Raw genomic sequence first — 21,119 nt, forward strand, 5'->3', positions numbered from 1 at the left:
ATTTGTGGAAAGCTAATTAGTTTGTATATTTTATTATTTATAATAGAAAAAATGAGCAAAGTAAATTTTCTTTTAATCTGATTAATTTTTATTTGAAGTAAGAGAATATTTTATAAAATTTAATATTAAATTAATTAAGTTAATTAGGTTAATTAGATTATAATTAAGTTATTAAGTTGGTCAAACACTTTGACCATTTATTTTAACTGAAAGGACTTTTTGGACCGAAACAATATGTTTAGGACCAAAAGGTCACAAACTTAATGTAAGGAACCAAAAAATTTTTTAGAGCAAATGTAAGGGACCAAAAGTGGACTTTAGTCTATATAAAATGCAAATTAAAAGTTAATATCTAAAATGCAAAACTCAACAATAAAAATTGCACGTGATTGATTGGATGTACGTTAGCACTTTAAAATTAGTTAGCATATTAGTATATCTCCGTAGAGTAGGGCTTAATTATTTAGTAAAGTGTGTAGTCTATTCACTCAAAAATAAAAGTAAAGAGGATTGAGATATTATTTTAGGGACGGATAAGTCCTAAATATAATATAATGAATATTCCATCCACCCTCGTCTACCATATAATGAATATTTTATTATTTCAATATGTCCACAATTTAAAATTTCAATTAGCTTTTATCAAGTTGGATTAGGAGAGGGGAAAATAGAGACTATCAAAGATCATTGTTCCACACAAATAAAATATCATACTCGTTTTGTCCCACAAAAAATGTCACACTTTTTTTTTAGTTTGTTTCATAAAAGATGTCACATTTTCCTTTTTGGAAAAAGTTCTCTCTCACATGAATATAAAAAAACTATTTTCTCTTTCCATTTAACACACAAAATAAAACTTTCTAAAATCTCGTGCCGTCCTACAAGTGTGACATCTTTTGTGGGACGGAGTGAGTACCATTTTGGACTGATTAATTAATTGTAGAGAACGATGAAATTGGAGGGTCCTAGAACACGAACTATGGTGAAACACATGTTGCATGAAAAGATATTCAATAGTAGCACATGGATCAACTCACCGAGCTAACCCATCGAATTTTGGATCAGGCCTCATCAAATTGCAAACTTGAGTGAGTGTGGGCTAATTAGATCAAAATTTTATCCGGTTATAAATTTTTCTAAATCTAATAAACTATATAGATCCACTCGTGGGTTTCAGACTTTCAAGACATCCCTAATGAAAGTACGTTAATTCCCCATCATATTCTATGTCAAAATTTATATTCTTTTATTACTTTTATAAAACTTCGTCAGGTTCATATTTTATACTTACAAAACGGAATCTCTATTCCCTCATTTATAAATAAATTTAACTGAAAATAATAGTAGTTCAGATTAATACGAGTTGAATTGTACCACTAGTTTAATTAGATCAAATTAAATTACTTAAATGAAGCATTTACATAAAAGATGCATACATACTAAATTTAACACCCTATTATAATGATATATGGTTCACCTCGTCCGGGAATTTCTCTTGAATTTTCAAAACTTATGTTGTTCCATTCCGTAGAGGTAAAGAACCCATTACTCATAGTTGTGTCAATTGTGCTAACGGAAGCTATAAGAAAAAAATCGATCTAAAAGAGCGTTCATATTTACTCCTTGTTTATACTTGCTTATTTATTGTGCATATTTATATTCTTTATCATTATCATATCATGGAAAATTGATAATTGACAATCATTTTAAAAATCAGACTCAAACCCGATGCTCGACTACGAGCCACTAATCATATTCCAGTTAGAACAGCCATGTTTGTAAGTTTGAAATAACACATATATCCTCTTTTAAACATGAGGCACCAGTGGTCTAGTGGTAGAATAGTACCCTGCCACGGTACAGACCCGGGTTCGATTCCCGGCTGGTGCAAAAAGTACTATGATGAATATTGCAAAGTGGTTATTGGGTTAAACCCTCTTATCCGACTCATGTGAAGATATGCAATTTCTCTGAGTACTTTAATTTTTTGAATTTCGTAATCAAGTTTTTCTTTTTTGGTTAATTAAGTGATTTTTATGTTTAGCTAGCCTGTAATCGTTTGAAAATCATAGAGTGGAATAGTTTTCATTTACTTTATACTCTACTCCTACAATATTCTATGCATAACTCTCTATTTTTAGATGATGTATCACTTGAGAAATTGATAAATTATTATGTTCGCACTTGCTACTTTCCTGGCCTAATCAAACACGCTCAAATAGTCATATTTTGTTGTGTTAATTTAACTCATCAAATAGGTGGATTAATTTATTGTATAGAAAATTCTGAATTTAACTATTATCAAGATTGTACTGTGTGTATGTATGTATGTATATGTATATAAATAGGAGATGCAAACGAGGCGAAAATAGGGAAATAATTCCACGTTTGACAGACTTTTTTACTTTTAAAGGGAAAGACGCAGCTCAATTTGGCATCTCCAAATGGGTAACAAATTGTTTGAGTGTTCAAGTGGTTGAAGAAAGTGTTATTGTCATACCTCGTTTATTATTTGATCACACCCCTTAGGAAGTTAACTACATTTTCAGATCACTCTGACTTTTCAATAGCTTGGATCTTCAATTGCTTTAGTTTGTCTCTCACCGGACCCATTATCGCATGAACTTCCTCAAAATGAGGTGCACTTGCAATCTTCACATCCTCCATCCACTTCACTACCCTCTTGTGGGGACTCAGAATACGATCTCGATCATCCTTGTCTCCAGCCTGAATCATTATCCATATCACAAAAACTAAACTAAACTAAACACCCCTGAATTAATGATCACGCATTTACTCACCTCAAGTTGCATGATCTCACATACTAAAGCCAAATCAGCAATTGTGGGCTTTGCATTTCCAAGTAAAAATGGTCCATCTTCTTGGAGCCAAAATGACTCAATTCTTGCAAGAGATGCTGAGAGAAGTTTTTCGCCTTTCGCTGCTGCTACAGGGTTCACAGGGATTCCAAACGCCAAACATACAGTGTTGTTGAAGATAAATCCAACTGAAAAGAATAATAGTACTCCATGAGACAATATATATTGATATGAATCACTTGAGACAATAGATATAGATGTAAACTCACTAGAGCCACGGCGCAGGTTTGTGTGATGCCAATCTAGCACTGCGTGGACCTTTGCTCTCTCGCGTATATCTGCCGGGTACCTGCTCAGAAATCACTGGCTCCGTATAATGGATTGTAGTTTATGCTCAGATCTTGTAAACCGATGTTGAGTATAGTGCTTCCAAACATTCCTAGATAGTGTGGAGTACAAATTTAGACAAGAGAGAAGAGGTGAGCATACCAATGATGAGCAACTCCAGGAAATGCAGAAGCCAGATAGATAAGTATTGCATGACTGCACAGCACAAGAAAAAAAAGATTGAATAGATATACCAAAAACGACAATTAATTAAGGTGGTGTTCGGTTTGCAAGATTGTATCCGGGATTAAATTTGTAATGGGTTTAGTTCATTACATTCAATCCCACAACTCAATCCTAGATGGATAATCAGTCATAACTAATCCCCTATGACTAAAATAATCTCACAACTCAATCCTAGATTATATCTTGATACTCCCTCCGTCCCATTAAATATGCAACATTTGAGAATTGACACATGTTTTTATGTAGTGTTGTATTGTGAGTTAATGAAGAAAGAGTAAAGTAAGAGAGATGAAAAAGTAGAGAGAGATGTTTCCATTTTTAATAGAACAAACTAAAAAGGAAAACGTTTCATTTCTAATGGGACAGAGGGAATATTATTTTATCTTGTAAACCGAATACCACCTTAAGTGCATGTGAGACTTGACTTTAATAGGGAGTACCTAATTTAGTAGGTTTGGTTTTTCTTATCTTATATAGGAGTAGCAGCAGCCATAATTGATTTATACAGATATGAATGTTGAATTCTGGATAACTAATTCAATAGGGAGTACCTAATTTAGTAGGTTTGGTTTTTCTTATCTTATATAGGAGTAGCAGCAGCCATAATTGATTTATACAGATATGAATGTTGAATTATGGATAACTAATTTAATAGGGAGTACCTAATTTAGTAGGTTTGGTTTTTCTTATCTTATATAGGAGTAGCAGCAGCCATAATTGATTTATACAGATATGAATGTTGAATTCTGGATAACTAATTTAATAGGGAGTACCTAATTTAGTAGGTTTGGTTTTTCTTATCTTATATAGGAGTAGCAGCAGCCATAATTGATTTATACAGATATGAATGTTGAATTCTGGATAACTAATTTAATAGGGAGTACCTAATTTAGTAGGTTTGGTTTTTCTTATCTTATATAGGAGTAGCTAGGCCTGCTTAACCGGTTCTCCGGTTCTCGGGTACCCGGAATCGGAACCGGAACCGATCGGGTAATTGAAGAACCGGAACCGAAGAATCCGGTTCCGGTTCCGGTACCGGTTCTAATGTTTTTATAAATTCCGGTTCCGATTCTACCCGGAACCGACCGGTTCCTACCCGAAACCGAATAATATATATTAAATTTAATTTTTTTTTACTAAAATTGAAGTATAGTAATTAACGGTAATTCATTTATTATTATCAAGATTGGTTTTGATTCTTTAGTATTACTGAATGTATTCCTTTGCTACTTTGATATTGCTTAAAATAAATGCTACTCTTGGTTTGACAATATAATTTTCCAATTTATGTGTTTGGATCATTATTTACCATTATACTTTGAGTTCTTTAAACAAAAATAATTTTAACAGATCATGAAAGCTCTTAGAGGAGTCAAGGTGGAGGTTACCAATTGAGGAAACATGCGAAAGAATATACCGTAATTCTGGTTTGATATCACAGACAACTCGTGGGCTAACGTGAGAATCATATTTCTTGATACTAAGTGGAGATAATGTAATTGTTGTTATATATAAGTTAAATCTAGTTTGGTGTCAGATTAAAAATAGCTAAATAATAAACAACTTTTCGTTAATTAGTATACTTAAATTAAAATTAAAACTACAAATCGGTTCCGGTTCGAAACCGGTACCGGCCGGTTCTTACCCGGTCGGTTCCAAACCGGAACCGGACGGTTCCGGATCCGGTTCCGGTTCCGAGATTCATGAGATTTTGCAACCGGGTACCCGGTCAACCGGACCGGGTAGAACCGGAACCGGCCGAATAAGCAGGCCTAGGAGTAGCAGCAGCCATAATTGATTTATACAGATATGAATGTTGAATTCTGGATAACTAATTTAATAGGGAGTACCTAATTTAGTAGGTTTGGTTTTTCTTATCTTATATAGGAGTAGCAGCAGCCATACTTGATTTATACAGATATGAATGTTGAATTCTGGATAACTAATTTAATAGGGAGTATCTAATTTAGGAGGTTTGGTTTTTGTTATCTTATATAGGAGTAGTAGCAGCCATAATTGATTTATAATTGATTTATAAAGATATGAATGTTGAATTCTGGATAACTAATCCAATTAAAAATAGAGTCAGTCAACCACTTACTATATATATAAAATAATATATTTGCTTCAGTGGTAAGCAAATTAAGAGGAATATTCGTTAGACAAACTAAACAAATTAAAATTGACTAGTGTACCTCTCAAAAAGCTTGAAATCACCATGTACAATAGCTGGAACTTGTTTCATGGGATTGAGTGCTGTAATAAGAAAGCACAAATTTAAGTGAAATCGAAAAACAGAAGGTAATTAATTGCAAATAGAAGGAACCTGCATATTCAGCAGAGAGGTGCTGGCCTTTGCCAAGATCAATCTTAACCTCCTCAAACTCTATCCCATTTGCTCTACCATAACAAATACATGAAAAGAAAATATGTTCATCTCATGAATAGACAAGAAGAAAGGGTATTACAGAAGAGTAAATATTACTTGCAGAAGATGAGGATTGTGCGTGATGGCTGAGACAGGCGATCGCTGTAGACTTTCAGTTCCATTTTCTTCCTCCCTCTATACTATGTCTATACACACACAGAGCAAGAGACAGATTTTCGTTGATTCTGTATATGATTATTAGTTATTTAGTTTGTGTGTGTATATATAGTACTTATTATGTTTCTCTGCCACTGCCACGTGTTTCTCTAACTAATAACATTTCTTTAATTAAGCTATATATATTCCCTAAGTAGAGTCGTAAAGATTGAATATAAAAGATATTTAAAATAAGATAAGAAATGCATAATTCGTATAAATAAGAACTTTTCGATATTATTTGATAGAAAAGAAATTATCTAAATTTATATAGTTGTGTGACAATTGCTTAACTTGATAAATTAATGGGTTATATAATGATTAAAGTTATAAATTTGCAATATTGAAGCAGAAGGGTCGGCTTTGAGCTAAGGTTACATGCAATATCAAACAATTAGAAATGTCCATATTGCTCTAAGGCAAACCAAATGGCTTGACTGCAATCAACCAAATAATGCAAACTCGCTGTTTAGTCATGCTGGACTTTTCTAAATTTAAAAATAAAGAATTTGTGGTAATACAACAATTCGATCTCGAAAAATAGCAGTTTACCAAAAGATTAAAACTATTATGTTAGTGATGTATTAAGACTGGAAACATCCATGGCAAAGCTTTTATCAGCCAATTAACAATGGAAACAAAATTTGCAACTTAAATCTTGCAGGAGCTTTATCGCCTATTTGCTGCTTCTCAAATTTATTCCACCAACTGCAGCAAGCAGCAGCAATATCATATCATACTGGTGTTTCTATTGTGCTTGGGCAACAAAGTACAAAGCACCATTTGCCGAGGTTTGAGGGTGCGGATAATAATGAAAATGGTGCGCTATCTTCTGCTTCTCCTTGGTTTGACTCTCTGAATAGCCATGATAGTTACTGCAGCTGAAAGAGTGTACCTGCACACACATCTGTATTAGGGCGATAGAGATATAGTGCAGTTCGGCAGTCATTTCATAAAGTCGAGGGCTCTTTACTATGACAAATACATAGCAGTTTCATACCATATAGCAAGATAAATCCACCAATATCACCTACAAGTAAATTTCTATTTCAACTTCAGAGACATTTCGTTCTTCCTTTTTATTCCTATTCTTCCACTGACCTTGTTAAGATGCATGATAATCATGACCAGAAAAAGAAGCGACAAGGAAGTTCGTAAGAGGCAACATGAGTAAACAGGGAGTGTCATAACAGTGAATTTTGTAGCAACTAGCATGTCACCTATATGAATAGCAAATGCACTTGTTTAAAGAGAAAAAGCTAGATATCAGCCCACTGCATGCCTTAAATACATGCTTAACAGAATCAACTATAGCAATCCTATGAACATAAGTAGCTAAGAACATCTTGTGCGTCATGGAATTCATGGAAGGAAGAGTGCTGCATAAAGGACACCACGAGCATCCCCAAAAGGTATACACGGATCAATTATTGCTTCAACGAATCCAATTCAAACAAAACTAACGTAAGATTGGTCATGAACTATTTCATCAAACTGAAGTTATAGGAGATACCACTACAATGATCATGACATCTCCAAATAAACAACTAGCTGGTGACTTCAATCCCTATTTTTGGACTGCTCTTTGCACTTAAGTCTAAAACTGTGGTGAAAATGACAAAATGACAAAAAATGACGACAAGTTACGAATATGTATAATTACATATTCCCAGTTGTAACATACTTCAATCAATAAAAATATTGAAATGTTTATAAATAATCATTTATTTTTTGTTGAGCTGAATATTTCTATTTTTTAAATAAACTATATGACTATAAATGTTAACATTTTCTTATAATACGCTTACATGTGGTTTATTTCTATAGAGATACACTATATAGATATTTGTACCTAATGGAGAATTGTAAACATTTTTAAGCTTCAAAGTCACATAGATATGAGATGTTAGTAGGCACATGAACATCATGATCTGTAACACTCTATGATTTTTATAGGCCAAATGCTCAAATAAGTTCCAAATATCACACATTTTTGAATTATCTCCTAAACTATACTTTAACCAATGAATTACCCAAAGTACAAGAAACTATGTAAACATATACCCAGAAATTTTTTTCGGGCTTGCTAGGATCATTGTGAATTTAATGTGGAAATACATGTGTACAAAATAATATTTAAAGGCTATGTGGGCTCAAATTTTCATACTTTTTCATTACAGCCTCTAAGCAACATCATTTAAACTTACCTAATGATAAGAAAGTTCATTTTGCGCATGTACTCCATATCCAAGCCAAATGCGCAACGATTATAATCAACATTCAAACTATTGAAAATTTGACTGTACATAGTTTCAATTTGGATATTAATTGGTCCTAGTTGATAGTTCAAGATAGATTTTCTAAAAAGGGTGATAATTTAGCATATATGAGCATTCGGCCATTTTTATGCAACAAATACCAATGTGTAATGGGGCAATTTAATTCATTATATGACAACATTTTTTTTGAATATATCACGACTAATATGATTAAACTTCATTCAATAAAAAAACATTCTAAAAACCAAGGATAATCTAGACTTACGGTACACAGTGAAAGTGCTTTTACTCCTTCAATTGGAAAAAACATCTATTTAACTTCTACTACTTCACAATTTTGCAACTCTTTTTCTACAATAAGCACTTTTCCAAAGAGTGGCTGGACATTCCCTCAATTTTTATGCTTACATACACACCACCAAGACTAGGTAAAGCGTATTTTTACAATCAGGTGCGATTAGACACAAAATATGATGAAAACAAGCTATGAACTGGGTTTGGCAAACATTAAAAGAGTTGCTGACTGACTCTATTTAAAATAAGTGAGCAAGATACTAAAACGGCAATCGATCAAAACTAATGAAAAGACAGTCATCATGATGCAGCAAGTAGATAGTGATCTGCATGCAGATATTTTTAAATACAGGAGGGATGATAAATACCATGTCAGTACGTAATTAAGATGGTCTTGCGGCATCCTAGAGGTTTGAATTAGCATATTATGATCCTTTTGTATGGGATATGGACTTCGGGGATTAACATGTTCATTGATCTCTTCAATATAGAGTGTTCTTTCTGGAAGCCCACAAGCATCAGCAAGCGCTGGAACATCCACATAAAACCACTGGGCGGCATTAGGATCATTAGAGGGAACAAAATTGCTCGGCTTCTCACTGCCACGTATAACACCAATGACTTCAACAGGGATGACAGATGGAACACGCTCCTATCAGATTAAATATACTTTGATGTGATACATGGACATCGTCCAATGACATTGATAGTAAAAGGTGAGGGAAGTGTAGTTAGTAGTTACAACTTACAACCTCAAGATCTTTACGCTTAACAGACCCAAAACGCCACCAGGAAGTGGTAGGACTCTCTTCAGTTGAGGTGGGTGTGCTACTATTCTGAGGTTCATCTTCTAAAGAGTTTAAAGCCTTGTCCCTCCAACTCCGCGGAACCCATCCTCTATTTACCAGTATAGGTGATTGTATACTGCAAAAGGTTTAACCAGAGCTAAAGAAGCAGAGCATAATGTATAGTTAACCCATCAAAGAACAACTGATAATCACCATACAATCAACAAAGCATGGGCAATGCTACCTTTCAGGATCACCAGGGACTGGAATAAGAGGAGTTATCACATAGTATCCATTTTCAGTCACACCAGAAATGCTCCTGGAACGTGGGCCTACGTAGATAGACTTCTTCTCATCAAAAACCCCTTTACACTGCACTTTCCTGAACTCCAGTGAATCCGTGCTCTGAGTAGAAGCCACGATCTCATTGGCCTTAAGAGGTTCATTTGCAAGTCTACTCTGCCTATAATCTAGCAACTTTATCTGTACAAGGCAACCAAAATAACTAAGAGAATACCTATAGCAGATCCATAAGAGAAGCTAATTGCAACACCGGGAAACTCAAAAACCATGATCAACAAAAATCATTGCCTTCATTGCAGTCAAACAATTGCATCATACAGTACGATTATGAGAATTTTGAACAAGAAATAGTCGAAAGAGACATTCAAACAAAGAAATTAACCTTGTCTTGTCTTCTGAAGATTTGCCAACTGCCAAGACCAAAAGTGATGGCTCCCGGTATGAAAAGGAACAGCTTTGACCATGTCGACCTGCTTATTTCCTCTGAAATAGATATAAATCAAAGAACAAATCTCCGTAGAATAAGTGGTTTTCGCAAAATGGGAGCATAATTGGAAGAATAAAGTAGAAGATAAATGTAGAACCTTGGTCTCTTAGAGGGAGGGTGGAGAAGGCAGGTGCAGAGGTGGAGATTAGGGATGAGTGCGGGATCCTCTTTGAGGGGATTACGCGCTGCCGAAGATTCCTACAGATGGAAGCCGCTGCCATGTCGGAGATGGTGCGGTTAGCATCAAAGTTTCTACAGCCTTACTACAAGGGTTTTTGCCTGCTGAGTATTGAGCAGAAGGGGCGCTCTGACTGGTCGGCTTGCGACGCTGGAAGGCGGTATGCGGCGAGGCAGGCAGGCTGGGTATCAGTCTCACTGTTTTGGGGTATTTTTTTTGTTTATACAAATAGAATGGGTAATTTTTTTCTTTTCTATTTCTTAAAGAATTGTTGCATAATATAACTTAGAAAAAAGGATTTATGTTCAAATTTTATTGGAGGTTGGCAAAGAACAATTTAGAAAAAAAGATAAACATGAAACAAATAAAATTAATATAAGGTTAACGATGCATAAATATGTTCAAATTTTTAATGGTCATTTTACAATTATAAGAAATAGTCAATTATTGTAATCTTGAATTTTTTCTTGTCGCGTGAAAAAATTCGGGCGTGCTATGTGTCAGAATTTAATTACGTACATGTGTAAAAATTAAACACACATCTGACTAAGTATGTTAACGACATTGTTATCGTTTAAGTAATCCATATTTTGTCCACGTAGTATTTTTCCATTTGCCACATCATACATAATTTCCTTCAATCTGAGTTTATGGGATAATAATATGTTTTGTTGTTTGCTATAAAGAAAAATAACGCAACTAATTTAAAATCTCGAATATAAATACAACTCAACTAAGTTATTATGGAGGAGGTACATAACCACATATCTTCATCTAGTCTATCAGTGTATCAAATGCATAATCGTTGATCTATAAATGCATAATCGAATAGAGTCGTTGGAGAGCTCGATGTGGATCGTAGTCTGCATGCGTGGTATTCTTCTCACACAACCAGCTACATCAATCTCGACTTAAGATTTTAAATAAAATTTATAAATTATTACTTCCGTATTTGAAAAATAGAAACATTTGTAATGATACGGGTTTTAATGTACAATTGGTAAAGTAAGAGAGAAAAATGTGTTAGTGGATTGTGTGTCTACATCCAAAAATAGAAAGATTCTAAAGTCTGTATTTTTAAGAGACGGACTAAAATGAAAAGACTTGTTATTTTTAAAATACGGAGGTAGTTAGATAAAATTTGACTAAATCACTAAAATTTGGAACAGATTCCCTTATAATCCTAAAACTAACTAAAAACAAACAGGCAAAGTATTTTAAAGGTAAGAACAAGTTATGGGACTGTTAAAAGGTGAAAACTACACTGGGGAGATGAATAAACAGTTGCACAAGAACGACTGCAGACGCAATGCTACAATTTCTGCTTTTGCAGAGAATAAAAATACTTTTTTGACATCAAAGCAATGGCCTAAGTAAGCTGATAAATCGGCCCGAAAATCATCCGAACCCCCAATAATTAAAAGAAACGAAATAAGAGTTACAAAGTCTAGACCTACCATCTGTTAATGAGAATTACCCCCTGGCTTTCTTGGGAGCATGGCCTGTCTTACGCTTGTGGCGGCTAAAATCAGACACAAAACGAAAGGTCTGACCACACCCAGTCTCGGTGCAGACATACGGACGAGCCCCTGTATGAACACGGATGTGTTCCGTACGTGCCCACGCCCACTTGAATGTCATCTTGCATCCTTTCCACGGACATTTCAGAGGGCGATCCTCCATGTGAACGCGCCTGTGCTGCACAAGATACTTGTGAGAGAAGAATTTTTTTCCACATCCTTTCATAGGGCAGATGTTTTTCTTATGTAAAACGAGCTCCTGTTTCGAGCAGAAACTCATTGCGCATCCCTCAAAGTCGCATGCGTACTCTGCTTCCTCATCCCTCATTTTGCCTTTGTTAGAGCTGGTCGGTGCTTTTCCTGCTGGAGTGTTCTTTGTTGTCGTATCTCTTTGCTGCTTCTTCACCACTGGTTTTGGTTTGGTCGTTCTGGCTCCTGAATCTTTGGAAGGTTTTTTGGTTCTTTTCCTGAGTCGTGTGCTAGGCCCGCCTTCCATCTCATCTGCGTTGTGTGAGTTGGACTCTTCTGTCTTGCCTTTCTTTTGATTTTTTGCGGAATCAGAAGTCTCCTTTTCCTTTTGCCTCGCTCTCAGATTGCTCTTAATCTGCTTCCAGGATTTACTCAGAGGATACTCTTCTTCTAAAGAGTCATATTCATCTTCAAGATTCTCCTGCTTCAATCTCTTGGTTCCATGCTGGAGTTGAGATTCTTCAGATGATTCATCTTGATTTTCTACCTCAGGAGTATCTTCTTTTGGCATTCTGGATCCATGTTTTCTCTTAACCTTCTTGTGGCAATAAAAACTTCTAGTTTTATCCGATTTTTCAGCTTCCGTAGATTTTTCTTCCATGAATGAGCAGCTTTCAGCAATACTCGTCTTCTTTCTACTAGTTTTACGGACTCCAGACAATTTTCCAGCAGCTAGGCTGCTACTTTCTGATCGTCTGACATATTTCACATCAGGTTTGGTCCAGGAAGCAATGGCCGGCTCCTGCTCCTGCTCTTGTGAATCCTTGTTGACCAGCAGTGGATGAGCCTGATTCGACATCCAGACTTTTCCACACCATTTTCCAGCAACAATTATCTTCCTTTGCCTGCCCAAAACCCTTCCTTCCAGCTCATCCTCAGACGTGGATCTATCAGTTGTCGAACTGCGCCCAAAGGCATTGTATATAATAGAGTTGTAATGCATTTGCTTGCTGTAAAGAGGAGAGCGGCTAAGATTGGCACTGTAGAATAGGTTGAGGCCCATCTTCACAGCCCAGTCTCCATTGCCGTGTATTGCATTCTCACTTTCTAGAGCTCGTCGTACAATTTCTTCATCCTCATCTGTTGCCTCCCGAAACGAAACTTCATTCCAGATGTAATCACTATTTAGTTCTTCTGCAACTTTCTTGGCCTGTGATTCCAACTTTGGATAGTCTGTATATTGGGAAAAGACTAACAAATCAGGGGATGCTCGTAAAGACTGATCAAAATAAATTGGGAATAATCTTAAATGATAGTCTGTATCTAATTATCCTTTTTAGCCACCATAATCATCACGAGAACTAATTATAAAGGATAAAATTTCTTATTCATATATGACCACTTGTGTGATAGAAGCATATCCAGACCCGTTTATTTTAATTCGTACAAGCAGAGCATATGAAAATATTTAGGCATCACTTCACATGTGATCTGCAAAACCTCACCTGGATGGCAGACAAGAAACACATCAGCTCCACCAAGCTGACTGAGCCGCTTGCACACTTGCATAGCATGCTGAAGACAGAAGACATGCAAACGAGAAGAGTCTTCATCTAGTCTTGGAACAAAAGGCATAGTTGCGGGCTGCCGTGGTGCTAAACCACTTCTAGGTGTTCCTACAGCTTTACAAGTTAAAGAATCCGGGATGTCAAATTGAGGTTCCGTCTGATGTCTACTAAACCTATTGGTTAAAGAATTTGACTCGATCATTGAAGAATTGTTTCTATCAAACTCATAAGAAATTTCTTTCCTGCAGTTGATCTTTGCTTCAGTTTTCTCACAGGCATCTCCATATCTAAAGTCATCAGATTTACTAGTTCCACAGCCTTCAATGGGATCATTTTTAACCTCACAATCTTCGTCCTCAGAGTCCAAGGAGTCACCATACGCCAAAGCTAATAGGCCCAGTGAAGAGGGCTCATTACGAACGTCACTATCAGAAGCAGAATGATTATTTTGGCTATTCATATGCATCAATCCTGCAAATGAACATAAAAAATATACAGGAAACAATAAGTTGCTTCTATATTAATTTCAAAATAAAAACAAGAAATCCTGCATATTAATAAATTACTTGGTCTTCTTACCTTTCCTTCTCAATATTATTTTTTCAAATCAAATGCAGTACAAAGCATACAAAGCCTTCAGATCTATTTAAAGAAAGATAATTGGCAGTGCATTGTTATGTAACAAAGCACATATGCATGGAATAAAGTTTTAAATATGTTCTGATATTTCCACGTATATGATCATAGAAATCCTGTAAACAGGTAAAGAAAATTGACCACACTCCTGTACTAACAATGAGATAAGGAAAAAGAATTCAGCTGATATCTGTAAGCGAAATAAAACATTAAAGTAAAGAACATTCTACTAAAATTTTCATATACATACCTAAAGAAAGATTTGTGTTAGCACCCTCGTTATCACTTTCTCCCAAATTCTGAAGTATGCTGTAATCAGCTGACATTAGGTACTGCGCAGTTACTTCCTTCGGTTGAACAATGGCCACACATGCAAAACATAAAATCCCACAAGTGACACATGAAAAAAGTCCTTGCTGACATTGTGAGGCTTTCTTTGATGCAGAGTATTGTTGCTCTGCATCTGGAGCTGGTGAAGGAATGTTAATACCAAACAAAGAAGAAAATGTTCTTTTATTAGCCACAGAACTCCTCGCTTGTTTTGGGCTCTGATTCCTCTCTAGTGTAGATTCATCATGAGAACTGAAGCCTGTATTCCTTAACTCCAGATCGGGACTGCATAAGCTGGGGAACAACTTGGTTTTGGTTGTTGACTGAAACCCAACCATCGTCTTGGAACGAAATGAGTAACTCAGAGCATTTTGGGGAAGAAGCACAACGGATGATCCTTGCCCAAGAGATCTGAGCATATCATTGTTCTGTATCATGTCCTGAAAAAATTGTTCTTTGATCAATGTTTCACCTTCACCTCTTTTCCTATCCCTTAGGCGGGAACTCCTCGGTTCCACTGCAATGCTCTTTGGCACACTGCGTAACATATGTACAAAATGAAGAAGGAATTAAATTCACACTTCGTATTGAACAACTAATGGAACTTTGCTACATGATGTAATAAGAGAACAAGTAATAAACCATCTTTCCCAAGACAAAAGGATCTTAAAACAAGTAATGAAAATGCATACTCTACCTCAATATATTCAACTTGCTATTTAAAAGTGGCTGCAGAAATTGAAAAACCATCTAAGACTAAACAAGACAAAGTTGTGTGATCTATAATGATGACTGACATAATGCTGCCCTGTAGTTGGTATCATACCTAGATCCCAAAGTGCCTATAGACACATTCATGATAGAACATTTTATACAACAGAAGTGAAGGTGAAAATAATAAGCTTGTAAGGTAAATATGATGATGATGATGATGATGATGGACCGGCTGGGGAGTTAAAAGGACCTAGACACAAATATGCTGAAAATAAAACCCAGTTGACCATAGAAAACAGGTTGTAACTTATAAGTACAAAAGCACTACAATCTCAACATGCACAAACACACACACATGATTGGTACAATAAGTCAGAAATATTTTAAACAATTAATCAAAAACTAAAAACTATGAACTTAAAATTTCCAGGACAGAAATTAACGACCAAGCCTGTAAGTAATAAACATTCAGGACAAAATAGCTAAACTCAAACAAAAAAGCATTCAATTTCAAGGAGAAAACAAACCTTGAGCATAATGAAAGTGCTAGGTCATAGAGTAACTGAAAATGAGAAACCATTGGAGGACAATTTATAGCTGCCCTACGAATTGCGGCTTCTTTTGCAACCCTCAACCATTCTGGAGTAGCAATATTAGCAGCTTCTCCACAATTGAATCCTAGAATTGATATATCAAATAGGCAAGTTAAGCATGTCTCTATAATCATGAATATATTTATGTACAGCAAAATGAGCAAACTTGATGGATTTAATACTGGAACAGGACAAACTCTGATGAGTGCCTTACCGTGACTGAACCCTGAGTGATAAGCCCTTGGGAAAGTGACTACAAACTCTCCGGCATTTTGAACCAGCCTAAATCCACAAGCAAACATGCATAAGTATGACTCCAATGTAACCACTGACTGGAGGAGTAAAGATATCATGACCAGTAATTGGTAGTAAACAGCCATACAATTGAGTTATTACTGTTTAATTATTTATCTTTTGGGGAAACTAATTAATTTACTGAAGTGTTATTCAAGTAGTGAACATTCCTTCAGCTGGAGGTATTAGGCAGTATATAACTTCCCCCTCCTTTCCATCATAAGTGATTTGTAGTAGGAGTATTAATTTTTGTGACGTCCCATCTAAACTGAGTCATTTCCTTTTTTGGCAAAAAATAACATCTTCCTTCCCTCTTACTTTATTCTCTCTCCCCTTTATTCACTCTTTACTTCTCTACTTTATTCTCTCTCTTCTTAACTCTTTCACATCACTTTCTTAAATCTCGTGCCCAATGTTGAATTAGTGGGCTACCAGTAAGGCTCTGTTAGCTAGGCTGTTTGGTTTAGTTTTTAGGTTCCCCAGAGCTGCTGGCAAGGTGTTATGCATGATATAAATAAAATTGAAGGTCTTGTTAGTAAGCTAAGTCCTCAAGAGTACTTGCATTCTTTTATCACACACCTATGTTCAATATATTCTACAAATAAAATAGTAGTACTATAATCTAATTTAAGAAAAACACATACCTAAGCGCCAGGGGTTAACAAACTAAATCCTTCTCCTCAAATAAGAACACAAATCATACTCCCTAAACAGTAAGGAAATAAAAACATGGAAGGCTAGACATGCCATTGCCTATTCACTGTCATTGTTTTTCTTTGTAAGATCTAGGAATATCGAATATTCTTCTATTAACATTAAATGATACACGGGAATACAGAGCAAATACAGTTACCTGCAGCACGGAACTCCAGCATTAAGAAGCACTTCTGGGGACATGACTGTGGTCTTCTCACCAAGAGTAGCAAAAGTAACTGAAAGAAAATGCACTTGTAAACTTTATATGGAGAGTTAAACCAAGCTCCAAATACAAAACAATCTGATTTTTAAGAAAAGATATTGTCAGTTGAAAATTTAATTGACCTTCAGAGAAAAATCAAAAGGGAAAATAGCAGTTAAAAATTTGTAACATTTATGAATATGCTTCATGAGTGTCATCTCTCATTCATTCGTTAACCATAACAGCTAGAACTATCTTTCTAAACCACTTTCCTTCAGGCCCACTTAAGTGGACGACAAACCTAACAGTTAAAGGTGTCAATATGTTGTAATGTAGAGCACCAACAACTATAAATGAAGAAGCAGCTACTACCATACTATTAGGTGGCTACTACAGTGGCCAGCAAAAGACCATTCATTGATCAACGTTCTTTTTGGGACAAATGCAAAAGTGCTTCTTTCCATTCTACAAGCCATTGGAGGGGGGGGGGTTTATGGTGCTTAAGAAACTGAGGCTGAGATAGATAGTAATTCATAGTTAGTGGTGCTTAAGAAACTTGGGAAGTGATTTGTTTCCATTCCACTCGATTATCCATTTATCATTTCTCAGAACATATGGCACAATTCATAGTTCACATATAGTAATCAATAAAGATTAAAGATACTTGCAGATAAGGAAAAAATCGCTCTAAAATGGCCTCATTATCACTTTAGTATATAGAGCAAGTAATCTAAGTTTATAAATCCTAAAACATTTCCCAAAAGAGGTGTGACTACATATTCTAAATTTAGAATACAATGAATAGTTTTAACCTGGCTAAACATAAAACAATGAAAAGAAGGAGCCTAGTCAGTAACTGTCATTTACCTTTTAAGGAACAAAAATTAACTAATTGACAAATGAAACTGGAACTAGATATAAATTTATTCAGGTTCTACCAAACCAAGCTGGTTAAGCCTTAGTGCCTTACCATCAACTTTTTTAACACAAAACCTACCAATTGAGCATTATTAAGAAAGTGACATGACTGACATCTAATATGTAACATCCTGTAGTAACTGAATGAATATTAAGTTATCTGTCAAACACCTGGACACATCATTCTAAGATATGTAACATGCATAGGTTCGAAATTGACTACAAGAAAACTATTATGCCATATCATATGTTCTTACTGCAAGAATACAAGATTATATGCCGACACTGTTGTCAGCTGATGCACCTATTTTGTAGTTACTATCTCAAGAACTTTACCTAATTTGAGCAGAATATGGTGATTTTGTGCGACCAAAAGCATATATCAAATTATAGCAGCCTTAAGTCTGCATGAAGGGGTAAAAGTTAAAACCATGTTGTTACCTAGAGGATTGATCTCTCCACCATATCCATGCTCCCTAATTACTTCCTCAAACGCAACAGCAGCCTCCTTGGGCACGCCATACCATGTCTTACCAGAGCCAAGATGCAAATAGTTCATGCTATGCAAGTCATGATCCTCAACATGCCAGGCAAACCAACTAAACATCATAGCTACATACACCATAGGCGAAGTCACCCCCGGTATCTCCTCCTTCATAAACCTCAACAGCGACAAATTCTCCCTCGGCAATTTCCTCATATTCCACTCAGTCTCCCCAACCGTCATCGCCCCCTCGCTCTTCTTCCCTCCGCCCTTGTTCACCACAAAAGCCGACCCGGGCATGTCATTAGCGTACTCCACCGAAAGGGGCTTATCAACCATTGCGTTCCAGTAGAGGGTCTCAATGTCCAGAGCACTCAACACCTTCTTCGCATACTTTTTCAGATGATTTTTCTCGAAATTTCTCGCCTTGGCTTCGAATTCAGCTAGGGTGTACCTTTCCCCACTCTGCCACACGGGTTTCTGGGCAGGGCGGTGCTTCCTAGGGCAGAATCCGACTTGCTGCTGCCGTGTGGTGAAAGTGGGGCCCGATTCGGAGCGGGCGAGGAGGGATTTGTTCAAATTGGAGACAACCGTTTTCCTCGGAGCAGCAGGGACAGGGGGAACTATCTTGCAAATACCATACTTGGAGGCCTCCTTCTCAATTTTAAAAATGTAGGCGATTGGATCTTGAAACTCAGCGAGAGAGGGATGGTACTCTGGAGCCACCGCCATCGATTTCAGCCATGGAGAAACCTCAATATTACCAGCAGCACTCGACTCCACAGCCATTGTAAAACCGACCCGCACAAAAGAGGGAAGAAGTTGCTTCGACAATCACACAAACTCACCCAGAAGCAAGTAATCGCTCAACATTTGCATATGCATATGAGTAGAAGAGAGATCTGAAGGGTTCATGAAGGAAAAGAGGAATAAAAAAGAGAGGATAGAGCAGTGAAATGATACTTGTTGAGAATCTCTAGTGCTCTATTTTTCCATTTTTCTGAGGTGGGGTTTCGTTTTTGTAGCGGTTTTTTTATTTTTTTGGGAGTTTTATTTTTTTTCGCCTCTGTTTTTGGCTTTGGGGTTTCCTCTTTTCCTCTGTTTTGAGGGTGAGAAATGAACAGAGGAGAGAAGGAGTGGTAAAAGGGTGGGAAGCGGAGGGAGTTAAATGAGTCAAATACCGTTTTACTATTTACCCCTTTTTATTACTCTTTTCTTTTTTTTCTCAGTCTTATTCAATTTAATCCGGTGTAGTTTATTTATGATAAAAATGCATCTTGAAATGCAAGTACTTTATGTTTTTCTCAACGTAAATATGCCCTAGCATATGTAATTGATATAATAAATATGTTCTGACTTAAATTATAGTATTGAAATAAATATAAATGATACTTTCTCCGTCAAACAATAGAAGTCATCTTTGACGTGGACACGAGTTTTACGTAATGTAAAGAATAGTAGGTTGGAAAAGTTAGTAGAATATGGAGCCGACTATTTTATATTGGTTTTACAATAAAATGGACTCCCTCCATCCACAGTAATAGAGACATTTCATTTTCTACACTTGTTTTAAAAAAATAATATTAAATAGTTAAAGTGGAGAGAGAGTAATGTAAGAGAGAGAATAATATAGAGAAGAGTCTTATCTAAGAGAGGGAATAATGTAGAAAAGAGTTTTATCTACAATATTCTCTCTCTTACTTTACTTTTTTTTCCACTTTAACTATTTATAATTATTTTTCCAAAGTGAGTGCGCAAAATGAAATGTCTCTATTACTGTGGAATGGAGGGAGTAAGTGAAGTGAGTTATTGGAATGTGAGATCTACTTACCATTTATGTGTTTCTTATTATGGGACGATCCGAAATGGCAAAATGTGACTCCTATTGTGGGACGAATGGAGTAATTAGTTTTTGAAATACATATACATATGGATGTTTAGCGTATTTGGTGTTTTTGTGCTTTGTTTCGTGCTCTATGTCGCAAGCAAATGCATTTCTTTTGAGCACGAGATTTGAAAAATTGATATTTAAAGGTTAAATAAGAGAGAATAAAGTAAGAGAAAGAGAGATAAATATAGTTTTTGCTAAAAAATTACTCCCTCTGTTCCAGATAATTCGTCCCAGTTTTCCATTTCGGTCCGTCCCATATAATTTGTCCCACTTCACTTTTACCATTTTTGGTAGTGGACCCCATATTCCACTAACTTATTCCTACTCACATTTTATTATAAAACTAATATATAAAGGTAAGACCCACATTCCACTAACTTTTTCAACTCACTTTTCATTATAATTTTTAAAACTCGTGCCCGGTCAAAGTGACCCAAATTATCCGGGACGGAGGGAGTAAAAAACTAGAACATGTAGTTTAGGATAATAAGAAATGGAATATGGAGCAAGTAGCTTGGAACAGGGGAGTATTTATTTATTATTATTTCATAAACAAATTACTTAGTACTTTATTTTAAGTATATATTGCTTGGGCACATTTACATTAATAAGAAGATAAATAAACAAAATATGATAAGAACAAACTCTAAAATAGATGAATTATCTACCTTGAAACGGATCCTAAAATAAACTGGTCGTTGGTCTCTTGCAAGGGTTAGTGCAATATACACAATTTGAAACCTTTTGAAAAGGATTTGACTCTTCCTGTTATAATAGTA

At 35.8% G+C, this 21,119-nt stretch overlaps 3 protein-coding genes and 1 non-coding gene across 5 annotated transcripts; 1 reads left to right on the forward strand and 3 right to left on the reverse strand.

Moving 5' to 3' along the window:
• Positions 1–1,819: 1,819 nt before the first annotated feature.
• Positions 1,820–1,890, forward strand: TRNAG-GCC. The gene has a single exon. It is a non-coding gene; the product is annotated as a tRNA-Gly (tRNA).
• Positions 1,891–2,369: 479 nt separating this feature from the next.
• LOC125187388 (glutathione S-transferase T1-like) lies at positions 2,370–6,026 on the reverse strand. The gene is made up of 7 exons (XM_048083971.1): positions 5,878–6,026; positions 5,719–5,792; positions 5,588–5,648; positions 3,309–3,362; positions 3,089–3,168; positions 2,802–3,007; positions 2,370–2,727 (listed from the first exon to the last, which is right to left on the reverse strand). The coding sequence occupies exons 1-7, from the start codon at positions 5,940–5,942 to the stop codon at positions 2,551–2,553; spliced, it is 717 nt and encodes a 238-aa protein (XP_047939928.1). The 5' UTR covers positions 5,943–6,026; the 3' UTR covers positions 2,370–2,550.
• Positions 6,027–6,428: 402 nt separating this feature from the next.
• On the reverse strand, positions 6,429–10,516 carry LOC125186409 (surfeit locus protein 1). 2 transcript variants are annotated; one of them, XM_048082767.1, is made up of 6 exons: positions 10,225–10,516; positions 10,023–10,123; positions 9,582–9,820; positions 9,299–9,473; positions 8,918–9,201; positions 6,429–6,871 (listed from the first exon to the last, which is right to left on the reverse strand). In XM_048082767.1, exons 1-6 carry the CDS (start codon positions 10,346–10,348, stop codon positions 6,802–6,804), a joined length of 993 nt encoding a protein of 330 aa, XP_047938724.1. In that variant the 5' UTR covers positions 10,349–10,516; the 3' UTR covers positions 6,429–6,801. The 2 variants fall into 2 exon arrangements, with proteins under 2 accessions (XP_047938724.1, XP_047938725.1); XM_048082768.1 differs by having other exon boundaries at positions 9,302–9,473; positions 10,225–10,514.
• A 1,028-nt stretch (positions 10,517–11,544) lies between these two features.
• Positions 11,545–19,588, reverse strand: LOC125187979 (lysine-specific demethylase REF6). The gene is made up of 7 exons (XM_048084684.1): positions 18,407–19,588; positions 17,003–17,081; positions 16,070–16,137; positions 15,790–15,940; positions 14,469–15,085; positions 13,520–14,053; positions 11,545–13,247 (listed from the first exon to the last, which is right to left on the reverse strand). Exons 1-7 carry the CDS (start codon positions 19,236–19,238, stop codon positions 11,779–11,781), a joined length of 3,750 nt encoding a protein of 1,249 aa, XP_047940641.1. The 5' UTR covers positions 19,239–19,588; the 3' UTR covers positions 11,545–11,778.
• Positions 19,589–21,119: the final 1,531 nt, after the last annotated feature.

Source organism: Salvia hispanica, chromosome 5 (genome assembly GCF_023119035.1).
Source record: "Salvia hispanica cultivar TCC Black 2014 chromosome 5, UniMelb_Shisp_WGS_1.0, whole genome shotgun sequence".
NCBI classification, from domain to species: Eukaryota; Viridiplantae; Streptophyta; class Magnoliopsida; order Lamiales; family Lamiaceae; genus Salvia; species Salvia hispanica.

Bases quoted from the DNA above. Each gene is read 5' to 3' on its own strand.
- LOC125187388 (XM_048083971.1), bottom strand. From the start codon at position 5,942: ATGGAACTGAAAGTCTACAGCGATCGCCTGTCTCAGCCATCACGCACA. The intron at 3,008-3,088 runs GTGAGTTTACAT...TATTCTTTTCAG, and splicing joins AAACCTGCGCCGTGGCTCTA to TTGGATTTATCTTCAACAAC. The intron at 2,728-2,801 runs GTGAGTAAATGC...ATAATGATTCAG, and splicing joins GTGAGATCATGCAACTTGAG to GCTGGAGACAAGGATGATCG.
- LOC125186409 (XM_048082767.1), bottom strand. From the start codon at position 10,348: ATGGCAGCGGCTTCCATCTGTAGGAATCTTCGGCAGCGCGTAATCCCC. The intron at 9,821-10,022 runs GTTAATTTCTTT...TGCCTTGTACAG, and splicing joins TCTTCAGAAGACAAGACAAG to ATAAAGTTGCTAGATTATAG. The intron at 6,872-8,917 runs GTATTTATCATC...ATGTGTGTGCAG, and splicing joins CTTAATTACGTACTGACATG to GTACACTCTTTCAGCTGCAG.
- LOC125187979 (XM_048084684.1), bottom strand. From the start codon at position 19,238: ATGGCTGTGGAGTCGAGTGCTGCTGGTAATATTGAGGTTTCTCCATGG. The intron at 15,086-15,789 runs GTTTGTTTTCTC...TATGTTACGCAG, and splicing joins GCACTTTCATTATGCTCAAG to TGTGCCAAAGAGCATTGCAG. The intron at 13,248-13,519 runs GTGAGGTTTTGC...CCCAATATACAG, and splicing joins GTTTCTTGTCTGCCATCCAG to ACTATCCAAAGTTGGAATCA.